The 17,005-nt window shown below is 55.3% G+C and overlaps 1 protein-coding gene across 4 annotated transcripts in view; it reads right to left on the bottom strand.

Annotated features, from left to right (window-relative positions):
- Positions 1-4,548: 4,548 nt before the first annotated feature.
- EFR3B (EFR3 homolog B) overlaps positions 4,549-17,005 on the bottom strand; it is a 51,612-nt gene continuing 39,155 nt past the window's right edge. For 2 of the 4 annotated variants that reach the window (XM_030447742.1, XM_030447740.1), the window contains exons 12-23: positions 15,576-15,627; positions 15,197-15,369; positions 14,445-14,520; positions 13,917-14,078; positions 12,786-12,917; positions 12,606-12,673; positions 11,319-11,446; positions 10,190-10,281; positions 9,791-9,839; positions 9,360-9,463; positions 8,275-8,324; positions 4,549-7,302 (exon numbers count right to left, since the gene is read on the bottom strand). In XM_030447742.1, the coding sequence (XP_030303602.1) occupies positions 7,197-7,302; positions 8,275-8,324; positions 9,360-9,463; positions 9,791-9,839; positions 10,190-10,281; positions 11,319-11,446; positions 12,606-12,673; positions 12,786-12,917; positions 13,917-14,078; positions 14,445-14,520; positions 15,197-15,369; positions 15,576-15,627 (1,192 nt within the window). In that variant the 3' untranslated portion in view covers positions 4,549-7,196. Of the gene's footprint in view, positions 7,303-8,274; positions 8,325-9,359; positions 9,467-9,790; positions 9,840-10,189; positions 10,282-11,318; positions 11,447-12,605; positions 12,674-12,785; positions 12,918-13,916; positions 14,079-14,444; positions 14,521-15,196; positions 15,370-15,575; positions 15,628-17,005 lie in introns of all 4 variants that reach the window. The other 2 variants (XM_030447741.1, XM_030447739.1) reach the window with 1 other exon arrangement.

Genomic DNA, 17,005 nt, shown 5'->3' with positions numbered 1-17,005 from the left:
ACCATTTCTCCCTCCCTCCCTCCCTGCCCAAGATCTTCTCTCCATCTCCCCTCTCCCAGCTGCAAACCCTTCCCCCTCGCAGGCTCCCATCCCTCCAGGCCTGTTGCCTTCGTGGAAGGCAAAGGGGCCTGGTCCAAATGCGACACGGTGGTCAAACCCAGACCACTCGGGCCAAAAGTACACAGACACCAATGTGGTGGCGACAAACGGCGGTTTATTGAGAGTTACACAGGTTTAAATAGCCCAAGGTGTGTGATGTCACTTCTGTCTGCATTCCTCAAGCAATTGTGGGGAGGGGGCTTGCCCTAGCTTTCCGTAACATCGCGAGATCTTGCGTTCGCCAGACCCTATCTTACCACATTTTCCCCCCTCCCTATGCACAATTAAATAGGTTAAAATACAATCACAAAAGTCTACTTATAATGTTAGTTAAAAATTTACCATCTATAAACTAGTATGATCTTAAAAATAGTGCAATTCTTTAAAATTATATAAAAATATGTGCAAACATATCCCACGTCCCTTAGTTAAAAACTTAAAGCACCATGAGTGAATGGGGGTAAGAATAGGTTAGTAGGGAGTAATACAGTAGAATAGAGGTAGTTTGGGGGCTACATTGGGGTAGCCCTATGTGAATGCATTCTTATAGCATCTGTCGGTTTTCTAGGAACAGAATGTTAACACTCTCAAGCCGTCTTTTGACAAATAATACTATTCTGTTCAGGATGCAAGGTCCAACAATCAATGCTGTGAGTAGCAGTGCAAGTGGACCTATTAGGGTTGATATCAAGGTGGCCAACCATGGTGAACGGTTAAACCATGATTCGAGCCATCCCTGTTGGGCTTCCCTCTCTCTTTTTCGGAGAGCTAGTCTCTCTCTCAGCTTCGCCATGGAGTCTCGGACCACTCCGGTATGATCTGCGTAGAAACAGCACTCCTCCTTCAAGGCAGCACAGAGGCCTCCTTGGTGCAAAAACAGGAGGTCTAAACCCCGCCTGTTTTGTAAAACAACCCCAGAGAGCGAAGAGACAGACTTCTCCAGGAAAGACATTGATGTCTCGATTTTTTCCAAATCTTCATCGATGGCAGCTTGTAATTGTGACAGGCCTTGCCGCTGACTCACCAGGGAGGCCACTCCCGTGGCCGTACCGGCTGCTCCCAGGTCGAGCAGCGTTGCTATAGTGATGGCTGTCATCACCTCTCTTTTCTGTAGGTTGATGCCTGTCTGTTCCCATTGGTAATACATATCCTCTTCCGGATGGTATATGACCCTGGGGGCAACCAGAATCTGAATACAGAAATCATTAGCGAAGTCAAAAAGTTTAAGGGACACACAAGGGGTTACTCCCAGTTTGTGGCAAATCCACATCCCTGGTGGGGACGGAATTGCCCATTCGTGAGATTTGTCAAATGCAACGACTTCTGCACAAGCGGAGTAGTCCTGGTTTGCTATACTGGTATTGCCAAAACACACTCCTTTGCCCCTGACTTGGCTCAGGGTAATTCCCTTTCTCGGTGTGTCCCAGTTACATTGAGTAGGATTACTGTTGGACGAATAGGTAATGGAGGCCTTGAATGCAATACCCTCATAAAAAGGGGGTTGCATGTCATAGCACAGCCAGCAGGAACTTGTGAGATTGGGATTGGAGTGGTTCAATGATCGATAGGCAGCGTCTAGTACGCTGAAAAATGGCTTACCAGGCTCAGTAAGGATGTCTCCGATTGGTCTTTTGGGGGGTACTGTAAGCTTAGGTGGCAGGGGGCTGGTTGGAATGGGGACAGAGGTTGGCAGGCTGTCTTTTCTTTGCTGATTATCATTTTTAATTACAATATTGGGGCCAACCGCCGTGCTACTTTTGATCTCTTGTTTCTTAATAAAGATTAGGCTTCCCCTATCCCCTCCAGTCCCCCGGAACCTAAAACCCCACGTCTTGCCAACTGTCCATCCCAGGTCATCTTTGTTGGTAACATTAAACTCGAGATACCTGCACCACCCTTTGCTTTTAAGTTCTGCCCATAACCCCAAATTGGTACCTCGCTGAGGGCGAGGCATGTGTTTAATGCAATTCCTAGGTCCCCATTGTACTTTTAGGTATTTGTCTGGTCCTGCCCCAGGTGCCCAATTGGAGGCTATGGTTTCACAGCCCCAAAAGGCACAATAGTATTGATCTGGGGCATTGCAATATGGTCTACCGGGGTTGGAACTAGGGCACATATAGTACTCCATGTGAGTCAAACAAGGGTTCGCGGGGACCAGCTCGCAGGGGGATACCTTGAAGCTAAGGGGCCCTGGAGTGATGATTTTCCGCAATATGGTTCGGTCCTCCCATCTACCCAGCACCCATTCCCATGGTTGGTGTTCGTACAGACCGCTAGTTGGCATTATGAGTCCCAAGAGCATAGTTACGCAAAAGTATCGCATTCCCCCCCCACGGGGGTTGCCTCGCCTTCGTGCAGGTTCTTCGGGTGAAGGTGCAGGAGATGCGGACGGGAGGATTACTACCGAGAAATGCGGATTTCGAGGGCGCCCGATGATGTAGACCTGTTCAGGTGCTTCCGCCCCGCTCCCGCCGGAGGCACCTTCCCCCCGCCTCCTCCCGAGCCGCTTGGCGCCATTTTCAAATACATATGGGGGAGGCTGGGGCCATGCGGTCTCGGATTTTGCGCTTTCCTCGGCCGCCCTGGCCTCCTCGGACAATCCCTCCCAGAAGGATCTTGCCGAATCCTGTCCCTCGGTAGGTGGGTCAGGGTTCGGGGATCTGGGTAGGGGATCGTCCGGGGGATCGTCCTCCCGCCGGTCTTTAGGCTCGGCGAAATCGCCCGCGCCCGGGGTGCACGGCGTCTGTGTCGCCGCCCCGACCCCCAGTTTCGGAGTAGCTAGCAAGCATTTCCTGGCAGCCTTCCAGGTTTCCTGCTCTTGTATGGCCTTTCGCAGGGCCTGCTCGACTTTACCCCAATATTTAAGATTTTTTGCTCTGCCCGTGGATTTTGCTTCCTCGGCAAGAGCTACAGTACATCGATTCCACGTCTCCGGATGGAGGATATCCACCGGTTGATCTATAACTCTAAGTTCTAATAACCTTGCAATTACGAAAGTAAAATCTTTCATCTTACAATCAATCCCCCATTGTTTGTACAACAATGATACGACCTTTGCAAGGGCTTCCATGCTTCCTCGTTCCTCCGGGAGCGTCCTCCCCGCCAGTGTCGGTCCTGCCGCGCTGGCCGTCGACCACTCAGATCCAGGCGAAATTCCCGACCCGCTGCTTCCTCCCGGGTTTCGGCACCATAAATGTTGCCTTCGTGGAAGGCAAAGGGGCCTGGTCCAAATGCGACACGGTGGTCAAACCCAGACCACTCGGGCCAAAAGTACACAGACACCAATGTGGTGGAGACAAACGGCGGTTTATTGAGAGTTACACAGGTTTAAATAGCCCAAGGTGTGTGATGTCACTTCTGTCTGCATTCCTCAAGCAATTGTGGGGAGGGGGCTTGCCCTAGCTTTCCGTAACATCGCGAGATCTTGCGTTCGCCAGACCCTATCTTACCACACAGGCCCTTGTCCCAAGTCCCTCCCCAGCTTTCCTGGAGCCCCTTCAGGCACTGGAAGGTGCTCTAAGGTCTCCCCGGTGCAGCCTTCTCTTCTCCAGCCTCGGTGCAGCCTTCTCTTCTCCAGCCTCAACACCCCCAACTCTCTCAGCCTGGCTCCAGAGCAGAGCTGCTCCAGCCCTCCCAGCAGCTCCAGGGCCTCCTCTGCACTGGCTCCAACAGCTCCGTGCCCTCCCCCAAGCTTGGTTTGGGCAGAACCCTGGGCACAGAGCAGGGAGAAGGAAACCTCTCCCCATCCAAGTCCAACCTCCTCCTCCAGCCCAGCCCCAAGCACCCATTTGTCCTCTGCTCGGGCTGCACCCATGAAGACACCAAGACAGCAGAGCCCATCATGGCAACACCAACATTTATTGGACAGGGCATGGAGATGTCACGTTCCAGAATACCCAGGGCCTCCTCAGCCCTTGTTTTTTGTTTTTTTTTATTTAATTTGTACCCCTCTCCTTGCCCTTGGCTACAGACACCAAGAGCAGAGAGCTCGGTGAGACAGTGATGGGAAGGAGAGGTGCCCCCCAGCCTTGGCAGGAGTAGATCTGCTCATCTCCAGCAGGTAAACTACAAGGGGGTGTACAAAGAGGTCACCTAACACCCTGATGGTCAACAGGAGGAGTTTGGGTCCTCCCCACCCAACGCAGAGGGGACCCCAAGGTGCTGGAGGTGGGGACATGGCCAACTGGGAGGTGATGGGCCCAGTCCCAGGGGAAAAGTGTTGGGAGGGAAGAGGTGGGGACCCAGAGGGATCACCCTCAAGCCAACCCTTCTCCCCCCAGCACCCCCCCAAAGGACAATGGGCACCATGAGATGTGCAACAAGGGGGAGCAAACCTTGAGCTCATCTCCCTCCCTTCCTCAGGGTTTGGAAGAGGTTTGGAAGGGGGGTTTTTGGACAGACAGAGGTTTGGGGGGGTTCATTGCTTTTTCTACTGTGTGATTTTTTTTATTTTTTTAGTGCTTTTCATTAAAATGACCCCAAGAGGAAAAGTTTCCCACCCTGAGGTTCCCCAAAAACCTCTCCTGGCCAAAAAAAAAAAAACAACCCCAAGCTTGAGGAGCAACAAAAACTTGGGGACAGAGACACCCAGGGACCCTGAGGAGAGGTGACAGCAGCAAGGGGAGAGCCTGGGGGCAGCAGGAGGAGGGATCCAGCTCAGGAACCAAAATAAACCTTTGTTTTTCCTGTCCTCTTAAGCAAGATCATTTCCTGAGCTGGGATTAAAGCCCCGACACCGGGGTGACCTGGGAGGGATCACCAACCCCAGCCACCACCAAAGGGGGATGGAGAGGGGGAAAAGAATGAAATAAATGCACAAAATTGCACCTTAAAATGCATAAAAAGAGAAGGGTGGTTTATGATGTGTTCATCAAGGGCTTAAGGACCTGAGACAGAGAGGAAAGAGGTGATGGAGAAGACAACCCGGTGGCTGCCGGTCCCCAGCTGTCCCTCCATGGGCAGAAGCAGCTTCTGCATCTCCAGCTTTGAACCTTTCTTGGGGTGGCAAAGCCAAGAGCAGTGGGGTCCCAGGGGTGGGAGGGAAGGGGGGGATGCCCCAGCTCACAGGGAACCCCCCCAGGGTGCTGGGGGGAAGCTGCAGGCAGCACCCAGGGGGTGGTGAGGATGGAGAGAGCACCCACAGGTGAGAGGGTGGGGAGGAAAAAAGAAAGACCCTGGGAGTGACCAAATACCCTTTATCAGGGACTAAATACCCCTCTGAGTGACCAAGTGGCCCCCATGAGTGACCAGATACCCTCAGTGAGGGACCAGATGCCCCCATGAGTGACCAGATACCCTCAGTGAGGGACCAGATACCCCCACGAGTGACCAAACACCGCTGTGAGTGACCAAATGCCCCTCGTGAGCCACCAAATGCCCCTCGTGAGCCACCAAATACCCCTTGTGAGCCACCAAATGCTCCCTGAACAACCAAAAACCCTTTGTGAAAAACCAGAAACCCCCTGTGAACAGCCAAATAACCCTCTGAGTGACCAAATACCCCCCAGGAGTGACCAAACACCCCCACAAGTGACCAAACACCACCCCAAGACCCCCTTGAACAACCAAACCCCCTTAGTGAAAAACCAAACCCCCCCCCCCTGTGAGCAGCCAAATAACCCTGTGAGTGACCAAATGCCCCTTGTGGGTGACCAAACACCCCTGGGAATGACTAAATACCTCTTGTGAAGAACCAATTTCACCCAAGTGACCTCTCCACCCCATCCCTACCACCTTCACCTCACTGGTTTGGGCTTGATAGGACCCCAAGTTTTCTTCCAGGGGTGGCTAAAGCAAACCCCACCCTGGCTTCATCTCCTCCTCACCCTAAATCCAGTTTAACCCTATGGAAAGAACCAACTTCTCCCAAGTGACCTCTCCACCCCATTCCTACAACCTTCACTTCACTGTTTTTGGCTTGGTAGGACCCCAATTTTCCTTCCAGGGGTGGCTAAAGCAAACCCCACCCTGGCTTCATCTCCTCCCCACCCCAAATCCAGTTTGACCCTTTTGCCCCAGCAGGGGCAGGACCCAGAGGTGGGATCTGCAGGGTGAAGCCTTCCAAACCCTTCTTATGGCAGCTACATCCTCCAGCACTGGGGTTGCTTGGTTGATTATGGCTCAGCTGATGTGAGATTGGGGCTTTGTGGCAAAGTGGTTCTGCTAAAAAAAATAAAATGTAATAAATATAATTAAAATAAAATAAATAACTCTCCCTTCGAGGCAGGAACCCTCAAAACTGTGAAAAACCTACCCAAAACCCTATGAAAGCAGTGGGTGGCTGCAGTGACACAGTGCAGTCTTGCTGAGGACCCTTGATGACAAGAGCTGACATGGCTTTTGTGGGGTGTCCTCCCTTCCTCCCCCCTCACCCCCTCAGAAAAAGAAAGGAAAGTGTGTATTATCCCAAATAATCCACCTTCTCAAGTGACCTGGAACCAGCCAGGCTGCTGCACGACCCCGTGTTGGGATGGGATGGTGCCCATCCTTGTGCATGACCAGGGAAATCCTCCAGCTGGGACATGGGGACACGAGGAGGTGGCCAGAGGAAGTGGCACCAAGCCAAGGGGAAATTCCTGGGAAGATTCAGGACTCTTCCAGGTTTGCCTCAAGCAAACCAGCTTTTGGGACAGGTTTGGGTTTTGGGGCTCCAGCCCTTCACACCCTAGACCTCCTCCTGCTTTTTCTGGTCTCCAACCCCTCAGCTCCATCCGTTGCCAAAGGTTCTTGAGGTGGCCAAGAGATGATGTGGGGAGAGATGTCCCCAGGGAATGGATTTGCTTTATGGTGCCCAAAGGGCTCTGCCCAGAGCCAGAGCATCACCTCTCCTCTTCCCCCCAAAAACAAAGCAGGAGGTGAGGGCAACCACCCCACCCCCCCTGTGTCACTGTCCCCAGAGCCTCCTGTCCCACCAGTGGTGGCTGCAGAGGCAGAAAGTCACAAAAGAAACCATGGGAGAAGGGTTTGTGGTGCCATCTTGGGGGTTGTGGTGAATCTTGGGGTGGTTTGGGTGTCTCCAGCAGTGCTGGCTGAGGATGGGATCCCCAAGGGGTCAGCAGTCTCTGCAGGAAGAGGTCCCTGGGGCCAGCTGGGCATCCTCAGTACACACACAGGTCTGGGAACTTCATCTCATACACTGGGATGGAGTGGTTCTGGGGCTGCCCATAGGCAGCTGTGATGGTGCCAGAGGGGCTTGGTGGTGGCCTGAAAGATGAGAATCATGGAATTGAGTTGGTTGGGAAAGACCTTGAAAGATCAGCAGGTTCAACCATCAACCCAGCACCACCCCATGTCCCTCATCCCCACATCCCCAGGGCTTGCTCTGAAACCCCTCCAGGCATGATGGGGACTCCAGCCCTGCCCTGGGCAGCCTGGGCCAGGCCCTGACAACCCTTTCCAGGCAGAAATTCTTCCCCAGCTCCAACCTAAACCTCCCCTGGCACAACCTGAGGTGTGCCAAAAGTTCCTCTTGTCCTACTAAACCTTGTTGAACCCCATTGGTCTCACCCCATGGATCCATCCTGTCCTGATCCCTCTGCAGAGCCTCATCCCATGGATCCATCCTGTCCAGATCCCTCTGCAGAGCCTCATCCCATGGATCCAGCCTGTCCTGATCCCTCTGCAGAGCCTCATCCCATGGATCCATCCTGGCCAGATCCCTCTGCAGAGCCTCATCCCATGGATCCATCCTGGCCAGATCCCTCTGTTTAACCTGAACCCATGGATCCATCCTGTCCTGATCCCTCTGCAGACCCTCAGGCAGCCCCACACTCCTCCCAATCAGGTGTCAACTGCAGACTGGCTGGAGTTGGACTCCATGGCCTCATCCAGATCATTAATGAAGACCTTAGAGAGAACCAGCCCCAAGCCTGAGCCCTGGGGAACACTGCTGGTGAGATGCAGGAGTTGGTTCACAGACAGACTGGTGGCAAAGCAAAGCCTGGAGCACACAATGGACTTCCCTGCAGCCTTCCAGGTCTCCCCAGTGCCACCAGAGCAAGAGGAGAACCAGGGCAAACCAACCAGAGGTTGCTCCCAGCAAGCCTTGTCCCCTCTTCTTGGCCCCATGCCCATCCCAAACTCCACCTTGCTGGAGGACCCAGGTGGCTCCCATCATCCCAAAGGCAGCGTTGGGACCCACCCTGCCTGGCACAGGGTGCTTGGCCCCAAACTCACCTTATGGTGATCTCAAAGATCTGGTTGAGCTTGCTCTGCAGCAGTGTGGCCTGGAGGAGACAAACAGAAACTGGATCAGTGAGGCTGCACCCAGGGACAACAGAGATGCCAAGGGGACAATCAGCCTGGTGACCAGAAAAGGGAAAAGTGGGGTGGCAACGTCCAGAGCCTCATGTTGGAGCAGATCCAGAGGAGGCCCTGGAGCTGCTGGGAGGGCTGGAGCAGCTCTGCTCTGGAGCCAGGCTGAGAGAGTTGGGGGTGTTGAGGCTGGAGAAGAGAAGGCTGCACCGGGGAGACCTTAGAGCACCTTCCAGTGCCTGAAGGGGCTCCAGGAAAGCTGGGGAGGGACTTGGGACAAGGGCCTGGAGGGATGGGAGCCTGCGAGGGGGAAGGGTTTGGAGCTGGGAGAGGGGAGATGGAGAGGAGATCTTGGGCAGGGAGGGAGGGAGGGAGAAATGGTTTGGTTGGACTTGGTGATCTCCAAGGTCCTTTCCAGCCATGAGCATTCTGTGATTCTCAGGTGTGGGACATGGGTTAGTGGTGGCCTGGAATAAGGTGATGTCCTGGCTGGGCTGGAGTGGGCTAGGAGAAGGGGGAAGGGTTTGGAGCTGGGAGAGGGGAGCTGGGGATGAGATGTGAGGGAGGAATTGCTTGGGGTGAGGGTGCTGAGCCCCTGGTTGCCCAGGTTGCCCAAGGAAGCTGTGGCTGCCCCATCCCTGGCAGTGTCTCAGCCCAGGTTGGATGGGGCTTGGAGACCCCTGGGCTGGGGGAGGGGTCCCTGACCATGGCAGGGGTTGGAATTAGGTGACCTTGAAGGTCCCTTCCCACCCAAACTGTCTGATGAGCCTAAGATTCTGAGTCCATCAGCTCTCATTCAAGGTGAGGTCTCCTGGTCTGGGCACTTTCTTTGCTGGAGCAGAGCCCTGGGGCCAGGATTTGCTGCTGCAAGTAGGGGCTGGGGAGGGAAGGGTTAAAGACAGGAGATTCCTGAGGTGTACCTACCCATGGCAGGGAGCTGGAGGATCTTTAGGGTCCCTTCCCACCCAGGGCAGTCTGGGATTCAGAGTGGCAGAGCCCCAACTCACCCTGGCTCCACAGTGGGCAGCGATCTCCTCGAATGGGGCTTTCTGGAACTTCTCCACCACTTGCCGCCTCCTCTCCCTCTCCTGCTCCTCCACAGCAACACTGTCTACTGAAGCAGACAGGACAAGGCTCTTCACTGCTCTCAAGACCACCCCATGCCACATCCCCAAGCCCCCCAGCAGACCTCATATATTTGGGCATCACTAGAAAGCCAAGGAGAAACTCCCCAACATCCTCTTTACAACCAGAGTCCCCAAGAGCAACCCAAGGGCCAGGCAGAGCATTGGAGATCTTTGGTCCCCTGTGACCTGGGTGCCACAGGGAGGTGCTGGGGACTCAGCCATCCATGGTGTGGACACAGGGACTCATGGGTGGCACTGCCCACCCCATGGCAGGCTCTACCTCTCCCTCCCCAGTCCTGTCCCTCCCTTACCTATCGCCTTCTTCAGCGTCTCGTAGGTGATCTCCTCTGCTGGGGCTCGCTAGAGGATGGAGAGAAGGAGATGATGCTCAACACACCAGCCCAGGACACCCTTCTGGGACCACAGCAACCTCTAACTGGTGTCCCTGGGAGTGTCCTTGCACCAAAACCCCACCCTGAAAGATCAGGGATCTCTTTCCTGGCAAATCATGGATGAAAACGGTTTGGGTTGTGTTGTGTTGTTTGTTTTTTTTTCCAGCTCCCCAAAGGCTCCAAGATGCAGATGGGGTAAATAATTGGGAAGGGTTGAAAGAAGAAGAAATGAAGAAATTGGAGAAGAGGAGGAATTGGAGAGGGGTGAAGTGGAGGTGGTCAGGCTGCCAAGGGCAAGAGGAATGGGGCACACAGTACCTGCTCCCGCTCAGGACTGTTCCTTGACTCCACCTCAACCTGCAGGGAAATGGTTTCACCAATGCTCTTCCTCTTGGACAAACGATCTTCATCTGGGGAGGAAGAAAAAGGGGAGAAGAGCTCATGACACTCACACCATGGGGAGCAGAAGCAGCTCCCAGGGAACACAGCCCCAGGTTCCAGTTCTGGGGTAAACATCCAACAAGGGGATTCAACCAGATTCATGGAGCCCCAAACTGGTTTGGGTGGGAAGGGACCTTAAAGAGCATGGAGATCCAACCCAAACCATGGTCAGGGACCCCTCCCCAGCCCAGGGTGCTCCAAGCCCCATCCAACCTGGGCTGAGACACTGCCAGGGATGGGGCAGCCACAGCTTCCTTGGGCAACCTGGGCAACCAGGGGCTCAGCACCCTCACCCCAAGCAATTCCTCCCTCACATCTCATCCCCAGCTCCCCTCTCCCAGCTCCAAACCCTTCCCCCTTCTCCTAGCCCACTCCAGCCCAGCCAGGACATCACCTTATTCCAGGCCACCACTAACCCATGTCCCACACCTGAGAATCACAGAATGCTCATGGCTGGAAAGGACCTTGGAGATCACCAAGTCCAACCAAACCATTTCTCCCTCCCTCCCTCCCTGCCCAAGATCTCCTCTCCATCTCCCCTCTCCCAGCTGCAAACCCTTCCCCCTCGCAGGCTCCCATCCCTCCAGGCCCTTGTCCCAAGTCCCTCCCCAGCTCTCCTGAAATTCACCCAAAGCAGCAGAACTGAGGACTGAACCAGGCCCAAAGGGTTTCATTGCTCCCTCCAGCCAAACATGCACGTGGCAAACCCAGGAAGCTTCTGATTCACTCCTTTGTGACTCAGTTTCCCCACTTCACTGCTTTATGTCTCAGTTTCCCCAAGGCTACACCTCTGAAGGAGGCACCTCCCTGGCAGTGTCTCAGCCCAGGTTGGATGGAGCTTGGAGCACCCTGGGCTGGGAAAGGGGTCCCTGACCATGGCAGGGGGGGCACTGGGGGAGCTTTGAGGTCCCTTCCCACCCAAACCACTCTGGGGTTTCATGATTCCATTAACATCCCCCCCTCATCGTGGTGCAGAGCCAGGGATGGGTTTCTGCAGGGTCCTTACCTGTCAGCTGGGGGATGTAGGGGGTGCTCAGCCTGTCTGAGTTGTACCCACTGCCACCCAGCACCTCACTGATCTTGCTCTGCCAGAAGAAGACCTCTGAGCTGAGGCACTCAAGGGTATGGCTCAGCCTGTGGAGATGAAGGGAAGACCATTGGAGAGGGCAGCACCAATCCTGCTGGAGAAACCAGGGCTTCCAGTCCCTTTGGGTCAGAAACAGAGAGCCAGAGAACTCCCACAGCACACCTGGGCACAAAGCCAGAACCTCAGAGGGGTTCCTGACCCATCTCAGAAGATACAGATGTGTTCAGGGAGGACCATGGTGCCCCAGGGAATGTCCCTGTAAGGGACCTCACCATGAAATGTGACCTAAATCAACTCTGCCAGCAGGAAGGGGACAGCTCAGCCAGCACTGGGCTGAGGATGCTCAGCAGGTAACCTCGAGGTGGTGGCACAGCAGAGCAGTGGGGTGACATATGAGATCTACCAAGAAGGCCACCAGCATCCTGGCTTGGATCAGCAGGAGGAGGGCAGGGATCATCCCCTGTGCTGGGCACTGCTGAGGCTGCACCCCCAATCCTGGGGTCAGTTCTGAGCCCCTGAGGAGCAGAAGGAGATTGAGGAGTTGGAGAGTGTCCAGAGAAGGGAATGGAGCTGGGGAAGGGGCTGGAGAAGATGGAGAAGGGTCTGGAGAACAAGGAGAAGGTTCTGGAGAACAAGGAAAAGGGTCTGGAGAAGATGAAGGGTCTGGAGAGTAAGAAAGGTGTGGAGAAGATGGAAAGGGGTCTGGAGAAGAAGGAAAAGGGTTTGGAGAGTGAGGAGGAGGGGCTGGAGAAGATGGAGGAGGGTCTGGAGAAGCTGTGAGGAGCATCTGAGGGAGCTGTGGGTGCTGATCCTGGAGCAGAGGAGGCTGAGGGGAGACCTTGTGGCTCTCTGCAAGCCCCTGAGAGGAGGTTGGAGCCAGGGGGGGTCGGGCTCTGCTCCCAAGGAAGAAGGGATGGGACAAGAGGAACTTTTGGCACACCTCAAGTTGTGCCAGGGGAGGTTTAGGTTGGAGCTGGGGAAGAATTTCTGCCTGGAAAGGGTTGTCAGGGCCTGGCCCAGGCTGCCCAGGGCAGGGCTGGAGTCCCCATCATGCCTGGAGGGGTTTCAGAGAAAGCCCTGGGGATGTGGGGATGAGACAAGCCCAGGCAAGTGCAGGGCTTATAAACTCATCACCACCCACAACCTTATAGATCCCAATCCCTGAGGAGCAGGTGGTGGGGATGAAGGGATTTTCCAGGCTCTTACGTGGGTTTCTCCACAAAGACCTCTTCAGGGAGCAGGTAGGGAGCTTCCTTCTGTCGCATCTGGATGACCTGCACAAGCCAAGCAAGGAGCCAAGCTGAAACCCTAAAGGTGGCTGGGAGAGGTGATGCCAGGGGTGCCATGGGGAAGGCTCCATCCCCATTCCCATCCCTTCCCCCTGACCTCGTGGATGTGCTGGCAGAAGGTGGGTACAGTGATGAGCTGGCTGATGAGGTTGAGGTAAGCTGCCCCCAGGGCAAGGAGAGCACAGCGGTTGTAGGGGGTGAGGTTGTCCTCATTGATCTGAGCCATCTCCTGCAAGAAAGACACAACCCCAAGAGAAGAGGATGGGCAAGGCCCTGGAATGGTCTCCATCCACCCCATTGCATCACCTGCCCTCCAAACAGCTCAGCTTGTGGAGCTGGGGGTCTGCAGCATTTCAGAGGTGATAAGGGAACAAGCAGGGTTTCATCAGATCATGGAAGGGTTTGGGTGGGAAGGGACCTTAAAGATCATCAAATGCCAAAATCATCACCTCCCCCAGCCCAGGGTGCTCCAAGCCCCATCCAACCTGGGCTGAGACACTGCCAGGGATGGGGCAGCCACAGCTTCCTTGGGCAACCTGGGCAACCAGGGGCTCAGCACCCTCACCCCAAGCAATTCCTCCCTCACATCTCATCCCCAGCTCCCCTCTCCCAGCTCCAAACCCTTCCCCCTTCTCCTAGCCCACTCCAGCCCAGCCAGGACATCACCTTATTCCAGGCCACCACTAACCCATGTCCCACACCTGAGAATCACAGAATGCTCATGGCTGGAAAGGACCTTGGAGATCACCAAGTCCAACCAAACCATTTCTCCCTCCCTCCCTCCCTGCCCAAGATCTCCTCTCCATCTCCCCTCTCCCAGCTGCAAACCCTTCCCCCTCGCAGGCTCCCATCCCTCCAGGCCCTTGTCCCAAGTCCCTCCCCAGCTTTCCTGGAGCCCCTTCAGGCACTGGAAGGTGCTCTAAGGTCTCCCCGGTGCAGCCTTCTCTTCTCCAGCCTCAACACCCCCAACTCTCTCAGCCTGGCTCCAGAGCAGAGCTGCTCCAGCCCTCCCAGCAGCTCCAGGGCCCTGCTTGGGTTTCTCCCCAGGATGCTGAGCTGACCCCACTATGGTGGGAGAAGCTCAGAGCAGTGGGACCACTTTGCCTCCCCATTCCCCACAAACCCCACCTCCCCAGAACCTTCTTCCCAGAGCCCATCCCATCTCATCCCAACCTGCCCATCCCAGGGTGCTGAGCACCAGGAGCCCACCCAGCTGTCCCCTGCCCACCTGCACTGCCAGCACCAGTCGGATGAGATCCACCACCACCTCCTCGTTGGCCAGCTCGATGCTGATGAGCATCAGCAAGCTGTAGAGAGCCTCGTAGTGAGCCTGCACGTTGTCCTCCTCCTTGCAGATCAGGTAGATGTGTCTGTAGAGCTGCTGCCCGTGCTGGGAGGGACACAGGAGAGAGGTGGTCACCTCCTCAACATCCTTTGCCACCCATGTGGAGAAAGAAAAGCAGCAAAGGAGCAACAAAGGGACCTCTCAGGCTTCAAAAGCCAAGGGATAAATAGCTTTTGGGATGCCACCACACCCTGGGGTGCTCGTTCCTGGGGGCAAATGGTGGCTTCAGGAGTCCAGCAAGGCCCCATCAGCTCCAAGGTTGATGGAGATTGGAGCTTGCTGGAGATGGGAGACCTCTGGCTTTTCCCAGGGGATCTCCCCAGGTTTAGAGGCATCATGGTGCACTGGGGAAACTGAGGCACAGCCCTCAGGCTGGTCTGCAGAAGGAGAAGACCCAGACCCTGCCACTACCTTCTTCATGAAGACAGTATCTTGGCGTGAGCATTTGTCCACTTTCAGCTTCAGGATGGAGATGTCACTGATGGTGCTGCAAGGAAAGGACAAGAGGACAACTCAGAGGTGGGAAGGAGGAGGGGAGATTCCCCCAGGCCAGGAAGGAGCCAGCTGGGAGAAACTGAGGGAGGAAGCTGAAGGTGGTTTTGAAAACCCATCTGGAAAATTCAGCTATTCCAGGGGCAAATCACTACAGGATGTCCAGGCAGTGGAGCTCAGGACCACAAAGACAAGTTGGGAAAGAAGAAGACAAGCAAAGGGGATTAGCAGAACCCCAGGAAAACCCATGGAGATGTTTCCATCTGGGATTACAGTCAACTTCTTCCAAGGCAAGGCAGCATGGACAACAGGAACGGCCAGCAGGACTCTACACAGGGGTACCACACAGTCAGTGAACCCCCTGGAGAAGGTTTGTGGCTCCTGAATATCCTCCTAGGACCCCTGTCTGACCCTGGTGACATCCAACAGGATGGTTCCCATGCTCCCATGTCCACATCACCCCTCACCAAGGGTCTCCCCCCCCATTGGGCTCTCCACAAACCACTGACCTACAGCACCAAAACCCCCCAGAACTGCCACCAGATTTATTCCTACTCCAGCTCAGCAGTTTTGTGTCTGTCCCCCCCCTTCCACAACAGTTTTATGTCTGTTCCCCCCCCCTTCCACAACCCCTACTCTGCAAAGCTCTGCAGGTCCCAGCCTTGTCACACCTGATGGGGGAGAACTTCTGCCGGTTGCCATGGCGATCGATGAAGCTGATGAGGATCTCCAGGACAAAGAGCCGGATCTCAGGATCCTCCATGAGGGCTGCAGAGAGCAGCCTGTCCAGGAAGGCACTGGGAAGTGCTGTCAGCATGTTACTGCACTGGAAGCCCACAGAGACCTGCCAAGCATCCAGAGAAAGAAGGGGACAACACGACAGTGTCACTCGGAGAGGGTTAAAACACCCCAAGGAAGAGGAGAGGGAAGGAGAGGTCAAGCAGAACTTGTGTTCTTCCTAAACCAGGTCAGAGGAGGAGGTCCCTGAGCTCAGCTCTGCCAGGACCCCACGGATCTCCTGAGGGCTGCTGGTCCTGGTGATGTTCCTACCTGGAGGAGGGATTTCAGGAGCATGATCTGTGTCAGCCGATTCCGGTTCTCCCTGTGATGGAGAGAGGGGAAACAAAGGCTCAAATCCAAGTGAAAACACCAGGAACAATCCTTCCATACCCCAAGGATGGAAAAGGGATCCTGAGTCCCCACCACAACCAACCACTGCTGCAAAGGTCTCCAGGACATGAGCTCCAGACTGAGGAGCCAACACAAAGCTCCAGGACTGATGGACATCCAAGCCTGGATCCATCCTGCCAGGACTCCAGGAAGCTGAGCTCAGGATGATGAACCAACCCCTGGATGTTCCCATTCCATAGTGACTCCCAAGGGACACCAGGCACTGGCTCTGAATAAACTCCTCACTTTCCAACAGCTGAAAATGGGCAAGATGAAGCCCAAGCCCCTGTGGCCATGGAGGTGACCCCGCTCCACACCTCCATCTCACTTCTTGCAAAGCCACCAGAGTGAAAAAACAAAAGAAATCTTGAATTCTCTACTGTCTGAAAGCTCTCCTGGCTTCCTCTGGGATGGACACAGGGACTTCCCAAGGGATCTCCAGGATGTCCCATGGCACACTGCATACTCCTGTCCAGGGACTGAACTGCACTGCAGAGAGAAGCATCCCTGGAAGCTCTGGAGCTGCTGGGAGGGCTGGAGCAGCTCTGCTCTGGAGCCAGGCTGAGAGAGTTGGGGGTGTTGAGGCTGGAGAAGAGAAGGCTGCACCGGGGAGACCTTAGAGCACCTTCCAGTGCCTGAAGGGGCTCCAGGAAAGCTGGGGAGGGACTTGGGACAAGGGCCTGGAGGGATGGGAGCCTGCGAGGGGGAAGGGTTTGCAGCTGGGAGAGGGGAGATGGAGAGGAGATCTTGGGCAGGGAGGGAGGGAGGGAGGGAGGGAGAAATGGTTTGGTTGGACTTGGTGATCTCCAAGGTCCTTTCCAGCCATGAGCATTCTGTGATTCTCAGGTGTGGGACATGGGTTAGTGGTGGCCTGGAATAAGGTGATGTCCTGGCTGGGCTGGAGTGGGCTAGGAGAAGGGGGAAGGGTTTGGAGCTGGGAGAGGGGAGATGGGGATGAGATGTGAGGGAGGAATTGCTTGGGGTGAGGGTGCTGAGCCCCTGGTTGCCCAGGTTGCCCAAGGAAGCTGTGGCTGCCCCATCCCTGGCAGTGTCTCAGCCCAGGTTGGATGGGGCTTGGAGCACCCTGGGCTGGGGGAGGGGTCCCTGACCATGGCAGGATTGGAATTAGGTGACCTTTAGGGTCCCTTCCCACCCAACCCACTCTGGGGACTCAATAAGCAGAGCTCCAGGCTGCAGCTCCTACTCCCCGTGCACCCAGGGCAGCACCATCTGAGAAGGACGAATCCCAGGAGCTTGAGAAAGGAGCAGTGACAAACACCCTGGTACCAAGGAGCCCCCTGGAACCACCC

Source organism: Calypte anna, chromosome 3 (assembly GCF_003957555.1).
Source record: "Calypte anna isolate BGI_N300 chromosome 3, bCalAnn1_v1.p, whole genome shotgun sequence".
NCBI lineage: Eukaryota > Metazoa > Chordata > Aves > Apodiformes > Trochilidae > Calypte > Calypte anna.
Note: the sequence above shows the minus strand (reverse complement) of the source record. Positions and strands in the feature narration are given on the sequence as shown.